The 17,405-nt window shown below is 41.1% G+C and overlaps 1 protein-coding gene across 2 annotated transcripts in view; it reads right to left on the bottom strand.

The window, feature by feature from the left end:
• Positions 1-17,384, bottom strand: part of LOC126428208 (FAST kinase domain-containing protein 4) — an 85,360-nt gene extending 67,976 nt beyond the window's left edge. Inside the window, exons 1-2 of one of the 2 annotated variants that reach the window (XM_050090123.1) lie at positions 16,821-17,383; positions 4,485-4,667 (exon numbers count right to left, since the gene is read on the bottom strand). In XM_050090123.1, the coding sequence (XP_049946080.1) occupies positions 4,485-4,667; positions 16,821-16,982 (345 nt within the window). In that variant the 5' untranslated portion in view covers positions 16,983-17,383. Of the gene's footprint in view, positions 1-4,484; positions 4,668-16,820 lie in introns of both variants that reach the window. The other variant, XM_050090124.1, reaches the window with a different exon arrangement.
• Between the last annotated feature and the right edge of the window lie 21 nt (positions 17,385-17,405).

A 17,405-nucleotide genomic window follows, 5' to 3' on the forward strand; every position in this document is an offset into this window, starting at 1 on the left:
TTGCAGGAGACAAAGAGATTTTCTACAAAGTGTGTGTTAACTGGAACAACACGGCTGGAGCAGGTAATGATAGTGAAGAAGATTGAAAGAGCATTGGTAAATCACTAACTTTGTGCAATGCTTAAAAACCACAATTTATGTTTTATTTATTATGTGTTTGGATGTTCTAAAAGTATAAAATAATATTACTCCTAGAATACTGTAAGATATCTGCAGAAATGTAAGAAATAAACTGTTAAACATGAAGATAACACTCATCCAGGAAAATATGTTACACCACTATTGACTTAAAAAAAGATGTTTCAGATCAAAAAGTATGATTTTAGCTGAGAATAACAATATCAAAACAATATGAAATACTATTTCTGGAATTTTTTTACTAGTTAATTGTTAAATGGACTTACATCTGTGCACTATAAACACCTCAAAAAATGTGTAACTTTGCTTCTCAAATGAAAACTGTTGTAACAAACATGTCCAAGAATAGCAGCAGGAGCAGTTACAGTAGTTGGAACTGAACTAACACAACTGAACTAGATGGCAAACAGTCTTCTCCCCCTCAAAAGTATAGTCAAGAGACTTAAGCCCTTTTACAGGAAGTCATCACATATTTTGTTTGCCGAGTGACAGAAGCAGCACCCACTGCCAAGTTGTAATGTGTCGATCCCCAGAAATTAGATGATCATCACGCTTGAAAGTGTCACATCTAATAACTGTGGACTGTCTCCCTGCTTGCAACAAATCGTGGAGCTCCACCGAATTACCTGCTGATGGCCTCACCCTTTGTGCCCAGCAACCAAATGTATTCCTGTCAACTACAAATGTTCCATAGACAACATACTAACTTCTGTGAATATTTTCCACAGCTTCTTTCTCTGCAGTGAGGGATTCAGTGATGATGCACTGCTTGTAACATACATTACTTACAGACATAATTTTTGATCTACATCTACATCCATACCCCGCAAGCCACCTGACGGTGTGTGGCGGAGGGTACCCTGAGTACCTCTATCGGTTCTCCCTTCTATTCCAGTCTCGTATTGTTCGTGGAAAGAAGGATTGTCGGTATGCTTCTGTGTGGGCTCTAATCTCTCTGATTTTATCCTCATGGTCTCTTCGCGAGATATACGTAGGAGGGAGCAATATACTGCTTGACTCATTGGTGAAGATATGTTCCCGAAACTTTAACAAAAGCCCGTACCGAGCTACTGAGCGTCTCTCCTGCAGAGTCTTCCACTGGAGTTTATCTATCATCTCCGTAACGCTTTCGCGATTACTAAATGATCCTGTAACGAAGCGCGCTGCTCTCCGTTGGATCTTCTCCATCTCTTCCATCAACCCTATCTGGTACGGATCCCACACTGCTGAGCAGTATTCAAGCAGTGGGCGAACAAGCGTACTGTAACCTACTTCCTTTGTTTTCGGATAGCATTTCCTTAGTATTCTTCCAATGAATCTCAGTCTGGCATCTGCTTTACCGACGATCAACTTTATATGATCATTCCATTTTAAATCACTCCTAATGCGTACTCCCAGATAATTTATGGAATTAACTGCTTCCAGATGCTGACCTGCTATTTTGTAGCTAAATGATAAGGGATCTATCTTTCTATGTATTCGCAGCACATTACACTTGTCTACATTGAGATTCAATTGCCATTGCCTGCACCATGTGCCAATTCGCTGCAGATCCTCCTGCATTTCAGTACAATTTTCCATTGTTACAACCTCTCGATACACCACAGCATTATCTGCAAAAAGCCTCAGTGAACTTCCGATGTCATCCACAAGGTCATTTATGTATATTGTGAATAGCAACGGTCCTATGACACTCCCCTGCGGCACACCTGAAATCACTCTTACTTTGGATGACTTCTCTCCATTGAGAATGACATGCTGCTTTCTGTTATCTAGGAACTCTTCAATCCAATCACACAATTGGTCTGATAGTCCATATGCTCTTACTTTGTTCATTAAACGACTGTGGGGAACTGTATCGAACGCCTTGCGGAAATCAAGAAACACGGCATCTACCTGTGAAACCGTGTCTATGGCCCTCTGAGTCACTGCTGCAGCTACACTATCTGCTGGAGGAAACAGAAATTTTGCATGCGCATTTGGAAAACTTAAAAAAAAGTAATGCCCAATATTTCACATCTATAACACTATTGTTGGCCGAGGAAAAAAAAAAGTGGTGCTTTACTTTCTGGGTGACTCTAACAGTTTATTAATAAATTATGAGACTAAACTGTTAACTGAAATGTGTATGAAACAGGAATGTAAAAGTGACACACTATGTAGCTTTTGGAACTAATAGTTCCTTTGGTTGGTTGGTTGATTTGGGGGAAGCAGATGAAACAGCAATGTTATCGGTCCCATCAGTTTAGGGAAGGGTGGGGAAGGAAGTCGGCCATGTCATTTCAAAGGCACCATGCCAGCATTTACCTGAAACGATTTAGGTGAAGTCATGGAAAGCTAAATCAGGATGGGCGGACGCGGGTTTGAACCACCATCCTCCCAAATAATGGTCCACTGTGCTACCCACTGCACCATCTCATTCGGTATATTCCATTGTCAGGGAGGAAAGGGGGATCGGGAAGGTTAAAAAGGAAAGCCAGGTCACTCAGAACCGGGCTGAGAGAGACCCGTATGTTGCGATGAATAGGGTAAACAAAGATGAAGTGGGACACAGAGAGTAAGTGAAAGATGGTCCATAGGTAAGTAGGAAATGCAGCATGTTCATTCCAGAGATGTTGAGGATGGAGTGAGAAGTGGAGACAGGGTAGGGGGAAGAGAGGTGAATAGTGCAATTAAGCATTAGGACAAGACAAATAAAAAGAGGGGGAGATGTGGTAATAGTGTGTGAGTCTAATCTTAAAACACAGTGAGGCTGACACAAGTTAGTTCATTAGTAAGATGCATGGTTTAGTTATGTTGCTCCACTTCTGATATTGTAGGATTGTGGTGGGTGATACTGGAGGAGGCACAGGGCAGATTATACAGTGGGGACAACTGCACTGATACCAACTCTGCGGGCAGAGAGAAGGATTTGGGAACGTCATAAGGATGTTGCGGAGGTTAGGGAGGAGACAATGGATGAAGTGGGAGGAGATACGAGGCGGTACATTATTTGTCTATCTACATTTACACAAGATCACCTTCAAAACAGTCACCTCACACACAACTACACAGTGCTCCCATCAATTCTGCCACTGCTGAAATGTGTCCTAGAAGTTTCGTTTTTGACGTATGTTGAGCACCTTCAGGTTGGATTTCTGCAACTGTAGCAAAATGGCAACTTTTTGAGGTGGGCATTCAGATTTAGAAAGATGGCAAAGTGCACAGGAGCCATATCTGGCACTTATGTTGGATGCAAAAGTGCAATAATCTTGTTACTGGTGACAAACTCACATCTGAAGAGACTGGTGACAGCAGGCACTGTCAACACGGAGCAGCCAGTCTTTCTCGCACCACATACATCTTTGCTTTCACTGATTGCCCTCTCCCTCAGGTGCCTTAAAACCTGTCAGCAGAACTCATTACTGACAGTCTGGCACTTGGGGACAAATTTGTGATGAAGAACGCCGCAAATGTCAAAAATGACAACGAACATGCACTCGGAGGATGGGTCACCCACAGCTCTCTGACAGAGTCCTCGGCAGATTTCGAGATGGTGTTTCTGTTGCTCACAGATAGGCAGTCTAGGGACAAACTTGGCAGCAACACACAAGCTGCAGTCACACATTGCAATTTCTACACTGTTCTGTAGAACACACTGACAATGGCAGCAATGCTATGAATTGTTCTCCAATGATGCTTGTGCACAAGATGCCGCACAGTTTCAACATTTCAGGGTGTTTTCCCCTCATTGTCTTCCAGTGATATTGCTTCAGTCTAGAAGTGCACATGCCAGTCAAAATATGTCACACAACTAATTGTAGCATCACTGCACACTCACTACATCATGTTGAACACCCTCGTGGCAGATTTACACAGTTTCACACGAAAGTTTCGCATTGGCTCATTGTTCTATCTTGTCGTGTGCATTGAAATCACAGATGTGGTAAGAAATGTGCTCAGAACAGCACCAGCTGCACAGCTTCCATTGTATGCAGGATGCCATCTATCAGCACACTGACCTGTGAAGGTCAGTGCTACTTTTTCCCAAGTGTGCATCCTCGTGCTAATCTCAAAACTTTTGCTACCCCTTTGAATTAAGGAGAGGGGATCTCATCTCAGGATTTGACTTGAGAAAGTCATAGCCTTCTGTGGTGATGGAACTATTAGCAGTGCATCCCTTTTATTTTTATATGACTGTGTTGTCAGTACTATACATTTCACCCTTCAACCAGCAATTTAGTCTCATTTATTACTTTTCTCGACTGAATTTTCATTTGCGCAAGTTTTGTTCACAGGCTTTCATTAACTGGGCAGTATTCAGATATCACAGAGGAAACACCGTGAGGAAGAGTCACAGGACCCACCTCAGCTGTTTTCTTCTCCTTTGGTGCCGTGCCACCAGGACCCTCCTCTGCCAGCGGTGCCCCCGGTGAGCTCAGCTCCATGGCGGCTGCAACCAGAGCCTTCCTCCTGGCAGTCCCGAGGGCAGGCTGCGAGCCACCCGGTGCGGTCACCGAACCGACTGCTTGCGACGCCTCCTCTGCCGTCTGCAAAACAAAAGTGGCAGCTGTGTTGGTGCCAATCCGTCTCATCTAAATTGTACTGTAAGCCCTACACCTGAATTACATAAATGAGAACTGTCCACAGAACACATACTTTAACCGTAAATAGAAGGGGTGGTCAATAAGTAAAGCAACAATATTTTTCCGAAAGCAGGCTCATTTTAATCAAGAGTTCAATACACCATATCACTCTCCATTCTTTTGGCTACAGACCCCTATTTTTAACATAATCTCCATTCAATGTGATAGTGTTATACCATCTTACCGGGAGAGCCTGTACCATTCTACCATTTCACAAAATGAATTAAGTGGTTGTCAGAAAACGGACTCTCTTTAAATTTTGATAAAACACAGTACAACACAGTTCCGTACAGTAAATGGCACAACTCCAGTAATAAATATAGACTTTGAGCAGAAGTATGCTATTAGGGTTATAGCAAATTTTGGGGATAAATTAGCTTACTATGCCTACTTTCATTCACTGCTTTCGAATGGCATCATATTCTGGGGTAATTCATCATTGAGTGGAAAAGTATTCATTGCTCAAAAACGTGTAATCAGAATAATTGCTGGAGCCCACCCACAGTCATCCTGCAGATATCTATTTATGGATCTAGGGATCCTCACAGTATATATATTCACTTATGAAATTTGTTGTTAATAATCCAACCCAGTTCAAAAGTAATAGCAGTGTGCATAGCTAAAACGCCAGGAGAAAGGATGATCTTCACTATGCAGGGTTAAATCTGACTTTGGCACAGAAAGGGGTAAATTATGCTGCCACAAAAGTCTTTGGTCACCAACCAAACAGCACCAAAAGCCTGACAGATAGCCAACAAACATTTAAAAATAAATTAAAAGAACTTCTAGATGACAACTCCTTCTACTCATTGGCTGAATTTTTAGATATAAATTAGGGGGGGAGGGGGGGAACTTAAACATTAGTGTCGTGCAATATTTTGTGTAATGTAATATCTTGTACAGACATCTTTTATTAACCTGACACGTTCAACATCATTACGAAGTGTCGTATTCATGATCTATGGAACAAGTATTAATCTAATCTACCTGTCTATGTTGGAGCCAATGTCTTGCTGCATCAATAAACTCACCCAGCAACAAACTATCTTCTGTGTCCATGCTATCACTGCCAGACCCAAACCTCAGGGCACGGGAACGCTTTGCTTTTTCTGGACTCAGTGCAGCACTGCACAATTGACTCGGTTGTAGGCCACAATCTTTGTTACTTACATCATCGTGGACCCTAACTTCAATAGCCTCTTTTACCACACACTCGCAGAATGAAGAAGACTGCCTATTTGGCTAGGTGTGAACAAAATGTACACTCAGAAAAAGAAATGTGCCGTGAACATAGATATCACATTGAATTTTGCCAGACCACCAAATCTGCCATGGCCGACCACAGCCATACTGTAAGATTATGACAAACCAAGATAGTTCGGCAATCTTCCTCCTTCCGGGATTGCACGATTAAAACAATCATTGAAATTAGAGTCCAAGATGGTCTAATTAACAGAGACATCGGTCAACAACTAAGTCAGGTATGGAACCGTGCACCGAGTCCAGAAAAAGCAACGCATTCTCGCACACGCATTAGCATCCAATGGTAATAACGTGGACACTGAAGACCACAGTTTGCATGCGGGTGTCATTACCCTAACAACCATGGCAGCTGCATGGATACTGACAGGAGCAGAGTGATGGGGGGTAACTGCCACTGAATATGGGAAGCTGACACAAGCCGAGATGCAGCCCTCAGGAACCACCTGAAGATGGCAACAAGTTTGTTTGACGAAATATCACGAAGAACTTACGACGAGGCCCGGGCAGAAACCTGAGAATTCTACAAGCTTACAGATGATACTTTCTGATAAATCAAAACAATGTTCCAAACTGGGACTCAGCCCAGAATCTTGACTTTGACAGAGGATTCTCTTATCAACTGAGCTATCTATTATGGCATATGACTTACGACCCACACTTGAAGCTTTACTTCCGCCATTACCTCTCTTCTGCTTTCGAAATATTGAGGAGAGCTGAAGTTCTCCTGAAAATTTTGATGGACTACCATTCTTGGAAGGGAGGAAGGGAATAAGGAAGGAAAGAAGGGAAAAACTGCAGAGAAATAGCTTAGCCACAGCCTAAGGGACTGTTTTAGGCATGAATTTAAAATTAATAGCAAAGCTGTTTGGCCCACCATTTTCTGAAGACAACTTACTTAATCAGACACAGAAAATAAATAAATATTTCCCTCTTCTCTACAAATCTATTTACCTGAGAAAGAATCTTGGAACAAAGACAAGCATTTCTCTTTTAATCCTCTCTCCACCTAACCCATAACACTCATGTTATAGTTCTCTCTTTCATCAGCTGTAACTGTCATCAGCCCCTAAACACTCAATTGTTGCAGCTTTATAGCTGAGAGTATTTTACTTTGTCGTACTACCACAAAGACTCTGAGGATTCATTTCAGTTTTAGATCCACTAAAGCCAGAGCAAATTTCAAGCATCTATATAAAATAAGACCATGGAGAAACATTCTGGGCAACATGGGAAACTGAGGGGGGTGGGGGGTGAACCATCCTTTTGACACTGTACTTCGTTTTTCTTCTTAGTAGTTTAGCAGTAATCATCTGGAGGAGCATGTCACGTCATTGAAATACTTACAAGTAATACTGAATAGCAATAGTAAATGGGATGAACACACAAGATCAGTATTAGGGAAGGTGAAAAACGGACTTTGGTTTGTGGGCAGAGTTCTGCAAATAGAAAAAGCAGTCAAGACTTTAGTATGACAAATTCTAGAGTACTGCTCCAATGTTTGGGGTACTTATCAACCAGGTATGATAGCAGACAACAAACTAATCTCAAGAAGAACTGGTAAGATCACAGTTCAGTGTAGCCTACACGAAAGTCTGAAATAGATGCTCAGAGATCTTAAATGGCAATCACTGAAATGAAGGTGACATTGTTCTTGTGAAACACTGTTACCCAATTTAGTGGATTGGTATTCGAAGGACTGAGACAATTTTGCTGTGGCTTTTGTATATCTTGCATTGGAATCATAGCCATAAGATAAAAGAGGAAAGAGCATAAACAGAAAGTCATTTCTCCCCCCTCAATACATGACTGGAACAGGACAGAAAATGACAAATAGTGGTACAAAGTACCCTTTGTCACATACCATGCAGTCAACTGTGAAGTATATTTGTAGTTGCAGAAGTCAAAGGGTGCCAAATCTGGTGAAAAGCTACATGATCCAACAATCTCTCAGTTTTTCCATTGCCATAAAAAGTTCTGACTCTGACACATTCTTGTTCATCTAAAAAATGAGATTTACAGAATGCCTAAAATGGACCAACAGGATGGGCTGAATGAGTGAGTGAGTGGGGAGGGAGGGAGGGAAAACAGAAAAGGAACTGTATGAATATCAAGAGCTCAGGTGGCAAGCAATGAAGGGGACGCTGAAAGGTGACAGCAATATACAGGGTGGCCAGAAACAGTCTGATAAGTTTCTAAGTATGTTGCAGTGTAAGTTGGGCTGAGAGATAATTGTTAAGAAAAAGATTCCATATGATTCACCATTTTTGGAGCTAATTAACACTGAAGACTCAGGTCATTATGCATGCGAATTCAAGTTGCCCTCTAGAAACAATAATTTAGTGTCAGTTGTTCTCACAGTGTAGATGATAGAGCACGCGATGAGATGAGATGATGATGATGATGATGAAGACAACACAATATCCAGTTCCTGAGTGGAGAAAATCTCCAACCCTGCCCTTAGCATGGCATTCTGTAGCAATGACCACTCAGCTATCGAGGTGGACAGTATATGAAGATGAATTGGAATATATGATACTGTGAGAAGATAGTAAGGAAAGTTTTGACAGAATGAAGAAACACTGACCCTCTGAGTTATTTTACAAGGCAGGTTAAAGAAAGTCCATAGTATTTACAGATTTAGAGAAAGCTTTTTGACAGTTATTGAGCAGACTATCTTTTTTGAAATTCTAAAGGTAACAGGGATAAATAAAAGGAGTGAAAGGTTATTTATGACTTGTGCAGAAACTAGAGTGCAGCTATAAAGAGCTGATGGACATAAAACGAAAGCAGTGAGAAGGAAGTGAGATTATGTTGTAGCCTATATTCAATGTTATTCAGTCTGCACACTAAGCAAGGAGTAAAAAAATCAAGGAGAAATTTGGAAAGGGAATTAAAGTTCAGGGACTAGAAATAAGAATGCTGAGGTTTGTTGACGACACTGTAATTCAGTCAGAGACAGAGGACGACTTGGGAGAGCACGTGAATGAAATGAGCAGTGTCTGGAGTGGAGGATATAAGATGAATATTAAAAAAAGTAAAACAAGGGAATGGAATGTAGTCAAACAGAATCAGGCGATGCTGAGGGAATTAGATTAGGAAATGAGTTCCGCTTTTTGGGCAGTAAAATAACTGATGAGGTCCAAAGTAGAAAAGATATAAAATGCATACTGACTGTATCATGAAGATAATTTCTGAAAAAGAAGAATTTGTTAATGACTAATACAAATTTAAGTGTTAGGAAGTCTTTTATGAAGGTAGTTTTATGGATTGTCGCCTGGTACTGAAGTGAAACATGGAACATCCATTTACACATGAAGAGAATAGAAGCTTTTGAAATGTGGTGATACAGATAAATGCTTGGCATTAGATGGACAGATCATGTAACCAATGAGAAGGTACTGAATAGCATTGGAGAGAAAAGAAACCTGTGGCATAACTTGACTAATGGAAAGAATCAGTTGATAGGACACACCCTGAGGCATAAAGGGAGAAACAGTATGATAATGATAGGGAATGTTGGGGACAAATAGAGTAAGTACCTTCAAATGGCTGGAAGTTGCAATAGTTACTCGGATATAAAAGGTTCACACAGGGTAGAGTAGTGCGCAGAACTGCAGCAAACCAAGAAAAAACAACGGGATATGTAAATTAAGAGCTGCATGTACTGTATATCTCTGGTCCAAGACAAAGTTTCTGCCCAAAATTTAATGCCCAGAAGAAGAGGGTTGTCTCACATTTGTGGCATATGATACAGAACTTTTCTTTTCTTTACTGTATGGAACCTCAAACTTAAGCTGTACCTCTGCTTCCTGCCACACCTACTGCTTTAACCTCGAATGTACACATGCGCTTTGAGCATTGCTGTATGATAGAAGGATGTGTTTATTGTGGCAATTTTTTTTAATTGGTTGTTGCTTGACTTTTGAGATCCCGCTTCTAAACTGCATAGTAAGGCATGTAATGGATCATATCATGGAGCAATGTGATCCAACATAGAAATTTTCAACAGGATGCAGGTGCTACTATGATGCATATTTCAAGATGGCAAAAGGGCAAAGTACATTCGAAAAATGCAAAGTTGACTAGGAAAGCTTTCAGTGGCCCACAGTGTGGATATTTTGAAAAAACTGAAACTGAACTAGTGGCATTTGAGTGCGAGAAACATAAAGAAGGAATAGCCGTTTCGTACGATGTCATATGAAACAAAGCATGTGAACTGGCACAGGAATGTAGTGTCCAATTTAAAGCTAGATTTGGGTGGGGTATAAGGATGATGCGACACACTGGACTTGTTGCTATGTGTGAGAAGTTTGTCGTGTATTAGTGACACATTATAAGACAGAGAAAGGAACGTGCTTACCTCTCAGCACGAACTGAAAATGCTGACAAGGCACCTGTTTGCTTTGTGATTGCATCCTGTACTACAGTTGAAAAGAAAAGTGACAAAAGTGTATTGGTTGACACTACAGGCAATGAGAAATCACGAATCACTGTGATGATATGTGTGCTTGCTGACAAAATAAAATGCAATCTTATGTCATCCTCAATCGTAAAACTATGACAAAAGAAAGAGCTGCCACTTGGTATATTTTGTTGCAACAGAAAAGGATGGATGACTGATAAGTTTGATATAGATTAGCTCCATACAACCTCTGTACAGGAGACCAGGTGCTCTTATAAAGAATTGTGGGGTGTTGATCCTTGATGCTTTCATGGGGCATCTGACACCAGCAGTGAAGACAGCAATCTTGAAATTAAACACAGATCTTGTCATCATTCCAGGAGGTACGACTTCACAACTATAAGTGTTAGACGTCGTGGTGAATAAGCAATTTAAAGACCAGTTGACACAGCTGTATAGCAACTGGTTACTTCATGATAGTCAAGTCCGAACCCTACCAGGAAGTTGTGTAATGGATCCAGACAGATTGGACACACAAATATCTAGTACATCAAATGTGAATGTCTTAAAGAAGTGCTGTGTAACAAATGCATGGGTGTGAAGATAATCTAGCATGGAAAGAAATGCAAGACAACCACAACAGTGACACTGCAGATTCTGTGGACCATTACACTGAGAGGGGCTAAGTGGCATCTGTATCTGACTAATGGAGGTCTTTATCTGATTTTATTTTCTGTATACCAATACTCTTATTGTCTCCTCGAGTTCCCTGTAATAAGGTAACCATTTGTAAGTATTCAGAATAAACCTGGTATGTGTATACATGTTTCTCTGTAATTCCTTATTGAACAATGGGGGACCATCTTACATTCGGAGTTGTCCAAGATTCGGAGGTATACAGTAAGTGAAAATGTGTACACTTTTCAGGCCACTGAAGCTACTGCTAATAAACTGAGGTGAAGTGCTTATGGCAAAACATGTCACATTTATTCAGAGGCCCAGAAACATGATTTCAAAAATGTTACCATGTAACTACTAACAACTGAGAACTGATAGATAACTGACATTTAAAGATGCCCTTCTCCTGTACTTCTCTGTTCACTTGGACCACAAGACCAGGATAGCTTTCGGGAGTTACGTTTCAAACTTTGAAACAGCCTACAAGGATAATCCCTTTCGCCTACCAGAAAATAACAGTCATAATGTGGGCAGAAGATGGAATAAACTTTGCCTCATCTATCTTCAAAACTTCAGTATTTACAATAATTCTATTATTGAGGTCTCATAAGAGAGGTATGTAGGAACATTTGTGATCTCCTAGATTCTTCAATGAATGCAATTCTACATTTTGAACAACTAAATTTTAAAACAAAATGACAGCAAGTAGTGAATACGAGATGGTAAACAAAGTAGCACTGTGCCAATAAATCAATGATGTCATTAACAAGGCAGAGATACAAACAGAAATAGATGACCAATGGATGACATCTCTAATAACCCGAGAAATTGGCTAACCAAAAACTGACAAACTAACAAAACCCTCACAGGAATTTGGGTAGTGATATTCTGGTATCAAACGCTTCAAAAATATTAAAAATTCGAAAACATCAGACTACTGTGTGAAAATAGCAATATTTGTCAGAGACATAAATGAAGTAATAGAGTGCTTAATGTATAAAAGACAATGATTCTCCGGGTTGGCAGAAGTGTCCGATCCCACGCGTCGGCTTAGAGCCGTGATGTAAGGGTGTTGTGGTGTGTGACGTCATGACGGCGCAGAGTTTGGTTTGTGAGTGTGGCGTGTTTGTAGATGTCGTCGTGTTGTGGTTTGTTGTGCCCTCTGGTGGTACGTTCAGGGTTTTCGTTTGTGTGGTGTAATGGGCTCAGTTTGCTGTTGCTCATTATCGAGTATTGTTCGAGTGTGCTTGAAGTGGAATTCGTTTCAGTGAGTTAACGATTTTGTGTGAAGGTTAATTTAGTGTTGTTCGCTGTACGTCGTGTGGTATTTTTATTAAATTTAATCGGTTGTTGTTTTTTGTTCAGGAATGGATATGACAGACAAAATTAACAGTGCGCGTCTAAGGGCTATAATGGGGAACACCCCTTTAGAGGTCATTAAGTTTTTGCAGCTTTTCGGCTTAATTGCGGAGGTTGTCAAATGCTGTGTTTGCGGCAAAGAAATGAATTTGGCTAAAGTTCTGGCCTCTCGGGGCAGGGATGGTTATATGTGGCGCTGTCGGAAAGACGACATTTGGTGTTCCATACAGGGTGGTACCTGGTTCGAGAAGTCTAGGTTGGGCATGCGCGAGATTGTACTGGTGACTTATTACTTTTGTTATAGATCCCCACACAGTTTTTGCGCGCATGAGACTGGTGCAAGGAGTGTGCTTGATTGGTTTCCTTTTTGCCGTGAAGTGTGTTCCGAGTTAATTAAGTACATGGGTAAGCTGGCGGCGAGGGGTGGGGGGGGGCATGGGGTTGTTGTGGAGGTGGACGAGTCGCAATTTGGGAAAAGGAAGTATGGGAGGGGTAAGTCTGTGGTTGGTCCCTAGGTGTGGAGGACTGTTGTTCCGGGGGGTGGGTGATCTGGATGTGTTTTTAGGGTTGTGGAAGGGAGGTCTAAGGCCGAATTAGTGGGGTTAATTGAGGAGTACATAGAACCGGGGTCCACAGTAGTTTCAGATGCATTTTCTTCGTATAGGGGGTTGGGTGAGAGGGGATTCCATCATTTAGTAGTTAACCATAGCTTAGAGTTCAAAAATTATGAGACGGGGGCTTGCACCAATACAATAGAGGGGATGTGGGGGGCTGTTAAGTCAGTTCTTGGGAGGGGGAAGAGGCGTCCTTCCAACATTCAGTCTCATTTAGATGAGTACTGTTGGCGGAAGAGTGTCCCTGAGGGCTATTGTGTTTTTCAGGTTGTCTTAAGGGCTGTCAGTAAAATGTATAGGCCGAAAGTGGTTGGTTAGGGTGGTCTGGGTAGGTGGATGGGTGGCTGCGGCTCAGGGTGGGGTGGGTGGTTTATTTCGTGTTAGAGTGTTTGTGAGGGGGGCGAGGGGGGGGGGGGGGAGTGTGCTGGTTTGTGTTTCAGTTGTGGAGGATCTATTTTGTTGAAGTTTTTGTTGAGTTGTAGTGTGTGATTGGGATTATTTTTATGTTGCATTTGGGTTTTGTTTGTGGGTTTTTTATTTTGCGGTGAGGGGGGAGGTTGGGTTGGTTGGGGGGGGGGGGGGGGGGGAGTTGAGGTGTGAGTGGGTCGGGTCTTTCTTTTGGTTGAGTATTTTTTCGTTGGTTGGTTTGTGTGTGTGTGTGTGTGTGTGTGTGTGTGTGTGTGTGTGTGTATGACTGTGTGTGATTGTGGTGGCCAACCTAGTTTGTGGCGCTGGAACTTTTTTGTGGTAAGTTTTTCTGGTTTTGTTTTCGGTGTATGTGTTGGGGTCTAGGGAAGTGTTTCATTGAAATGTGTGGCTGTGAAGGTTGGTATTGGTATTGGGAGATGTTTTTGAGTTACATAGGTCAAGGGAAGTGTTCAATCCCAACTTATGGGATCGGGAGCTGCTGTTGAGCTATATAGGTCAAGGGAAGTGTTCGATCCCAATGTGTGGGAGCTGCTGTTAAGCTATATAGATCAAGGGAAGTGTTCGATCCCAATGTGTGACGGTGCATGTTGGTATTTAAATTGGGAGATGGGATCGGAAGTTGCTGTTGAGCTGTATAGGTCGAGGGAAGTGTTCGATCCCAGTGTATTTGCATTGGGAAATGGGATCGGGAGCTGCTGTTGAGCTATATAGGTCAAGGGGTGTTCGATCCCAATTTATGGGGAGCTGCTGTAGTGCCATATAGGTCAAGGGAAGTGTTCGATCCCAGTTTATGGGATCGGGAGCTGCTGTAGAGCTATATAGGTCATGGGAAGTGTTCGATCCCAATGTGTGGTGGTATTTGTATTGGGAGATGGGATCGGGAGCTGCTGTTGAGCTATATAGGTCAAAGGAAGTGTTCGGTCCCAATTTTTGGGATCAGGAGCTGCTGTAGAGCTATATAGATCAAGGGAAGTGTCCGATTCCAGATGATATTGTGTTTAGTGGTATTTGGGGAGCTTTGTGATGTCAGTTTTTTTTTGTCTTTTGCGTGGTTTTGTATGGGGATGGGTGTCTAAATTTGTTTATATTTAGTTTGTCCCCACCCAAAAACCCCCTATTTCCCGCACTTGTCCTGTTAGTGTCATTAGGCTTTTTGTGGAACGTGTGTGTGCTTGTTTTTCCATGTATTTTTGTCCTCATAATGTGTACATAACGACTTTATATGTGCCATATTGGAATCGTGGCTTATGGCCGTTTCCGCCATATTTGTGACGTCATGGGTCAAAGCAGACGGGCGGGATAGGTCGCTTCCGTATTTCCGATTCTCCTATCACATTAGTTGCCTTTGCCAACTCACAAGTAAAAAACCACCTTCCAAACCTAATCCAGACTTTCGGATACGCAACACATCTTTCACCACAACCTCCATTTAAAACAAAAATGCAAATGGTCAATGGTCCAAGCAGATAGAAAGATAAAGAGAAATGTTTGATGCTACCCATCAGCCTTGAGCAGTAACGTAGGAAACACGCAATGAACCTCGTAAAGAACACTGTAACTATAACATTAATAAGTGCGATTTTTCAAATGGGCTAAGCTACAGATCAGTCTGCCACCAAAAACAGGATTTTTTTAGCTTTCACATACGTTGGCTTCACCAATTAGCAACCAAACTGTGAAAATACATATAGCAAAATGTGACATCACAGCAGCCATTAACATTTATCGAATGTTCCTCTTGAAGTATCACAAATATCGATACACTCACTGTCTCCACTAGACCTGTATGTACAGAGTTTGGAAAATAACATGATCTGAACCACAAGGACTAAATGACATATTGTGAACAACACACATGATGATATCCACAACTGAAACATACAAATGCAAACAGTGTAAACCACTACATAACAAATGATGTCACATATCATACAATATACCAATGACTCATGTGGTTCATTAGACCTGTGATTGGAACATTACGTGTAATGTGATAACTACCTCTTGTTCTGTGACACTTCTCTCATGAACTTCACACATAATGTCCTAACAGAGGATTACCATAGCCACTTCACTAAATGCACAATGTTGTTTGTATTCTGCAAGTTTCTCAGTTGAGTAATGAATGGCACTAACATCTACAAAAGACAATTAATGAAATGAGCTAGCTAAAGAATTTGTTTGGGTTGAGAATGTTTTTGGCAGGCAGACCGTAACATGTTATCCTGAATAGAGTAAATACAGACACAAAGGAAATTTCAGAGTTTGGATGGAAAAATATGAACATTTTAACTTGGCAGATATTATTAATTGCAATCTCAGATTTTCGTTTTGTTTTGAAAATAACCTAGTTAACCATGTAAATTATTTGAGCATATAAATGGCATGAACAGGAAGGGAGCAGTTGATGAGTAGGCCCAATCGCTACAGAGAAACAGACCTACACTCTACATTCAGAATCTCTGGTGTACAGTACATCATAAAATATTCTTGGGACAATGTACAAAACTAGGTGTATTGATAACATGTCCAGACTACACAGAATCCCCTAATATACCTGTTATTAGACTATCCTGAATGTAATAGTTGCAAACATAAAACACTAACTGCAGAAATAAATTACACAACTGTAAAAACATTTATGTATGGTGAATTCAGAATAGTGTAACAAGACTAGGAGAATTGATCCCAATAGATATGGGAAATAGGCACAGAAGAGGAATATATTGGTTTAAAAGGAATTACAGCTAAATGTCTGCAGGATTTTTACACGAACATGTTCAAAAAGGGTACACAAGGCACTAGAGACTTAAGAATGGTGTTCACAGACGGGATGTTATCTGATGATGTACATGTGTAGAAAAACTGTGTACTAGAATTGGTATTTATGTACATCCATTTTGTAATAAGAAATGGGACAACACTTGTTTCATTCAGCATAGCAACAACACCACCATCAACTAAGTGTATTAGCATCAAGTTTCAGTGGTGCAATCCACCATCTTCAAGCCCCTTCTGGGATGCATATCTTATTGAAGTAGATTGCTACTGTTACCTTCATCAGCTTTATCTTGTGACGGCGGCAATCAACTTTAACAAGAGGTGTATCTCAGAACGGCCTGAAGATAGTGGATCCCATCACCGAAACCGGTTGCAATTAAATAAAACTAACACACACAGCTAATGGTGTTCTGGTTGCTACATACAGCACAGGTACTGGTGAACATGGACTGATATTATTATATTAATATTACACAAGAGAGATTGATTTCTGGATAGCTAATAAATGTTTTACGGTCTTACGGAACGTACCTTATCTGATGTGTCTTCGGCTTCGCAAGGGACTGCAACGGGGCCCGTTGCTGCCGTTGCCGAGGAACTAGAAAGCCTCGTCAAAGGCAGAGCAGTTGCTCTTAGCAATCCGCGCCAACTAGACATAGAAACTGAACGCAGCATAATGCTGCGAAAAATCATATCACTTAACTAGATGTTCCGTCTTCAAAGCTCAAATCCCACATAACCTTAAACGCAAAATGCACAACTGCTAAACGCAGAAAGAGCCCGTAGTATTTTCTTCTACACACAACATTTAGCGTGCCATGACATTATTTTCTTCACTATTTTTCTAGGATTCAATCAGAATCATAATTTAACTCTCATGGGATCAAGACGACTGCCTCCGTTCCACACGCTGAACGAGATTTCTTTAATTATATGTCCAAACGTCGTAAGTAGATGGCATGACGTCTTATTTTCCACCGTGTTTATGTGCTAAAGTAATGAACATTTACTAACACAAAATTAAATAACATAAATGATCTTGCACCTGAAGATCTTCCATTCGCCCACATTTCGACACATGATTTCACAGTAATATCTCTGATATCTGCGCATCGT

Source organism: Schistocerca serialis, chromosome 12, assembly GCF_023864345.2.
Source record: "Schistocerca serialis cubense isolate TAMUIC-IGC-003099 chromosome 12, iqSchSeri2.2, whole genome shotgun sequence".
Lineage (NCBI taxonomy): Eukaryota > Metazoa > Arthropoda > Insecta > Orthoptera > Acrididae > Schistocerca > Schistocerca serialis.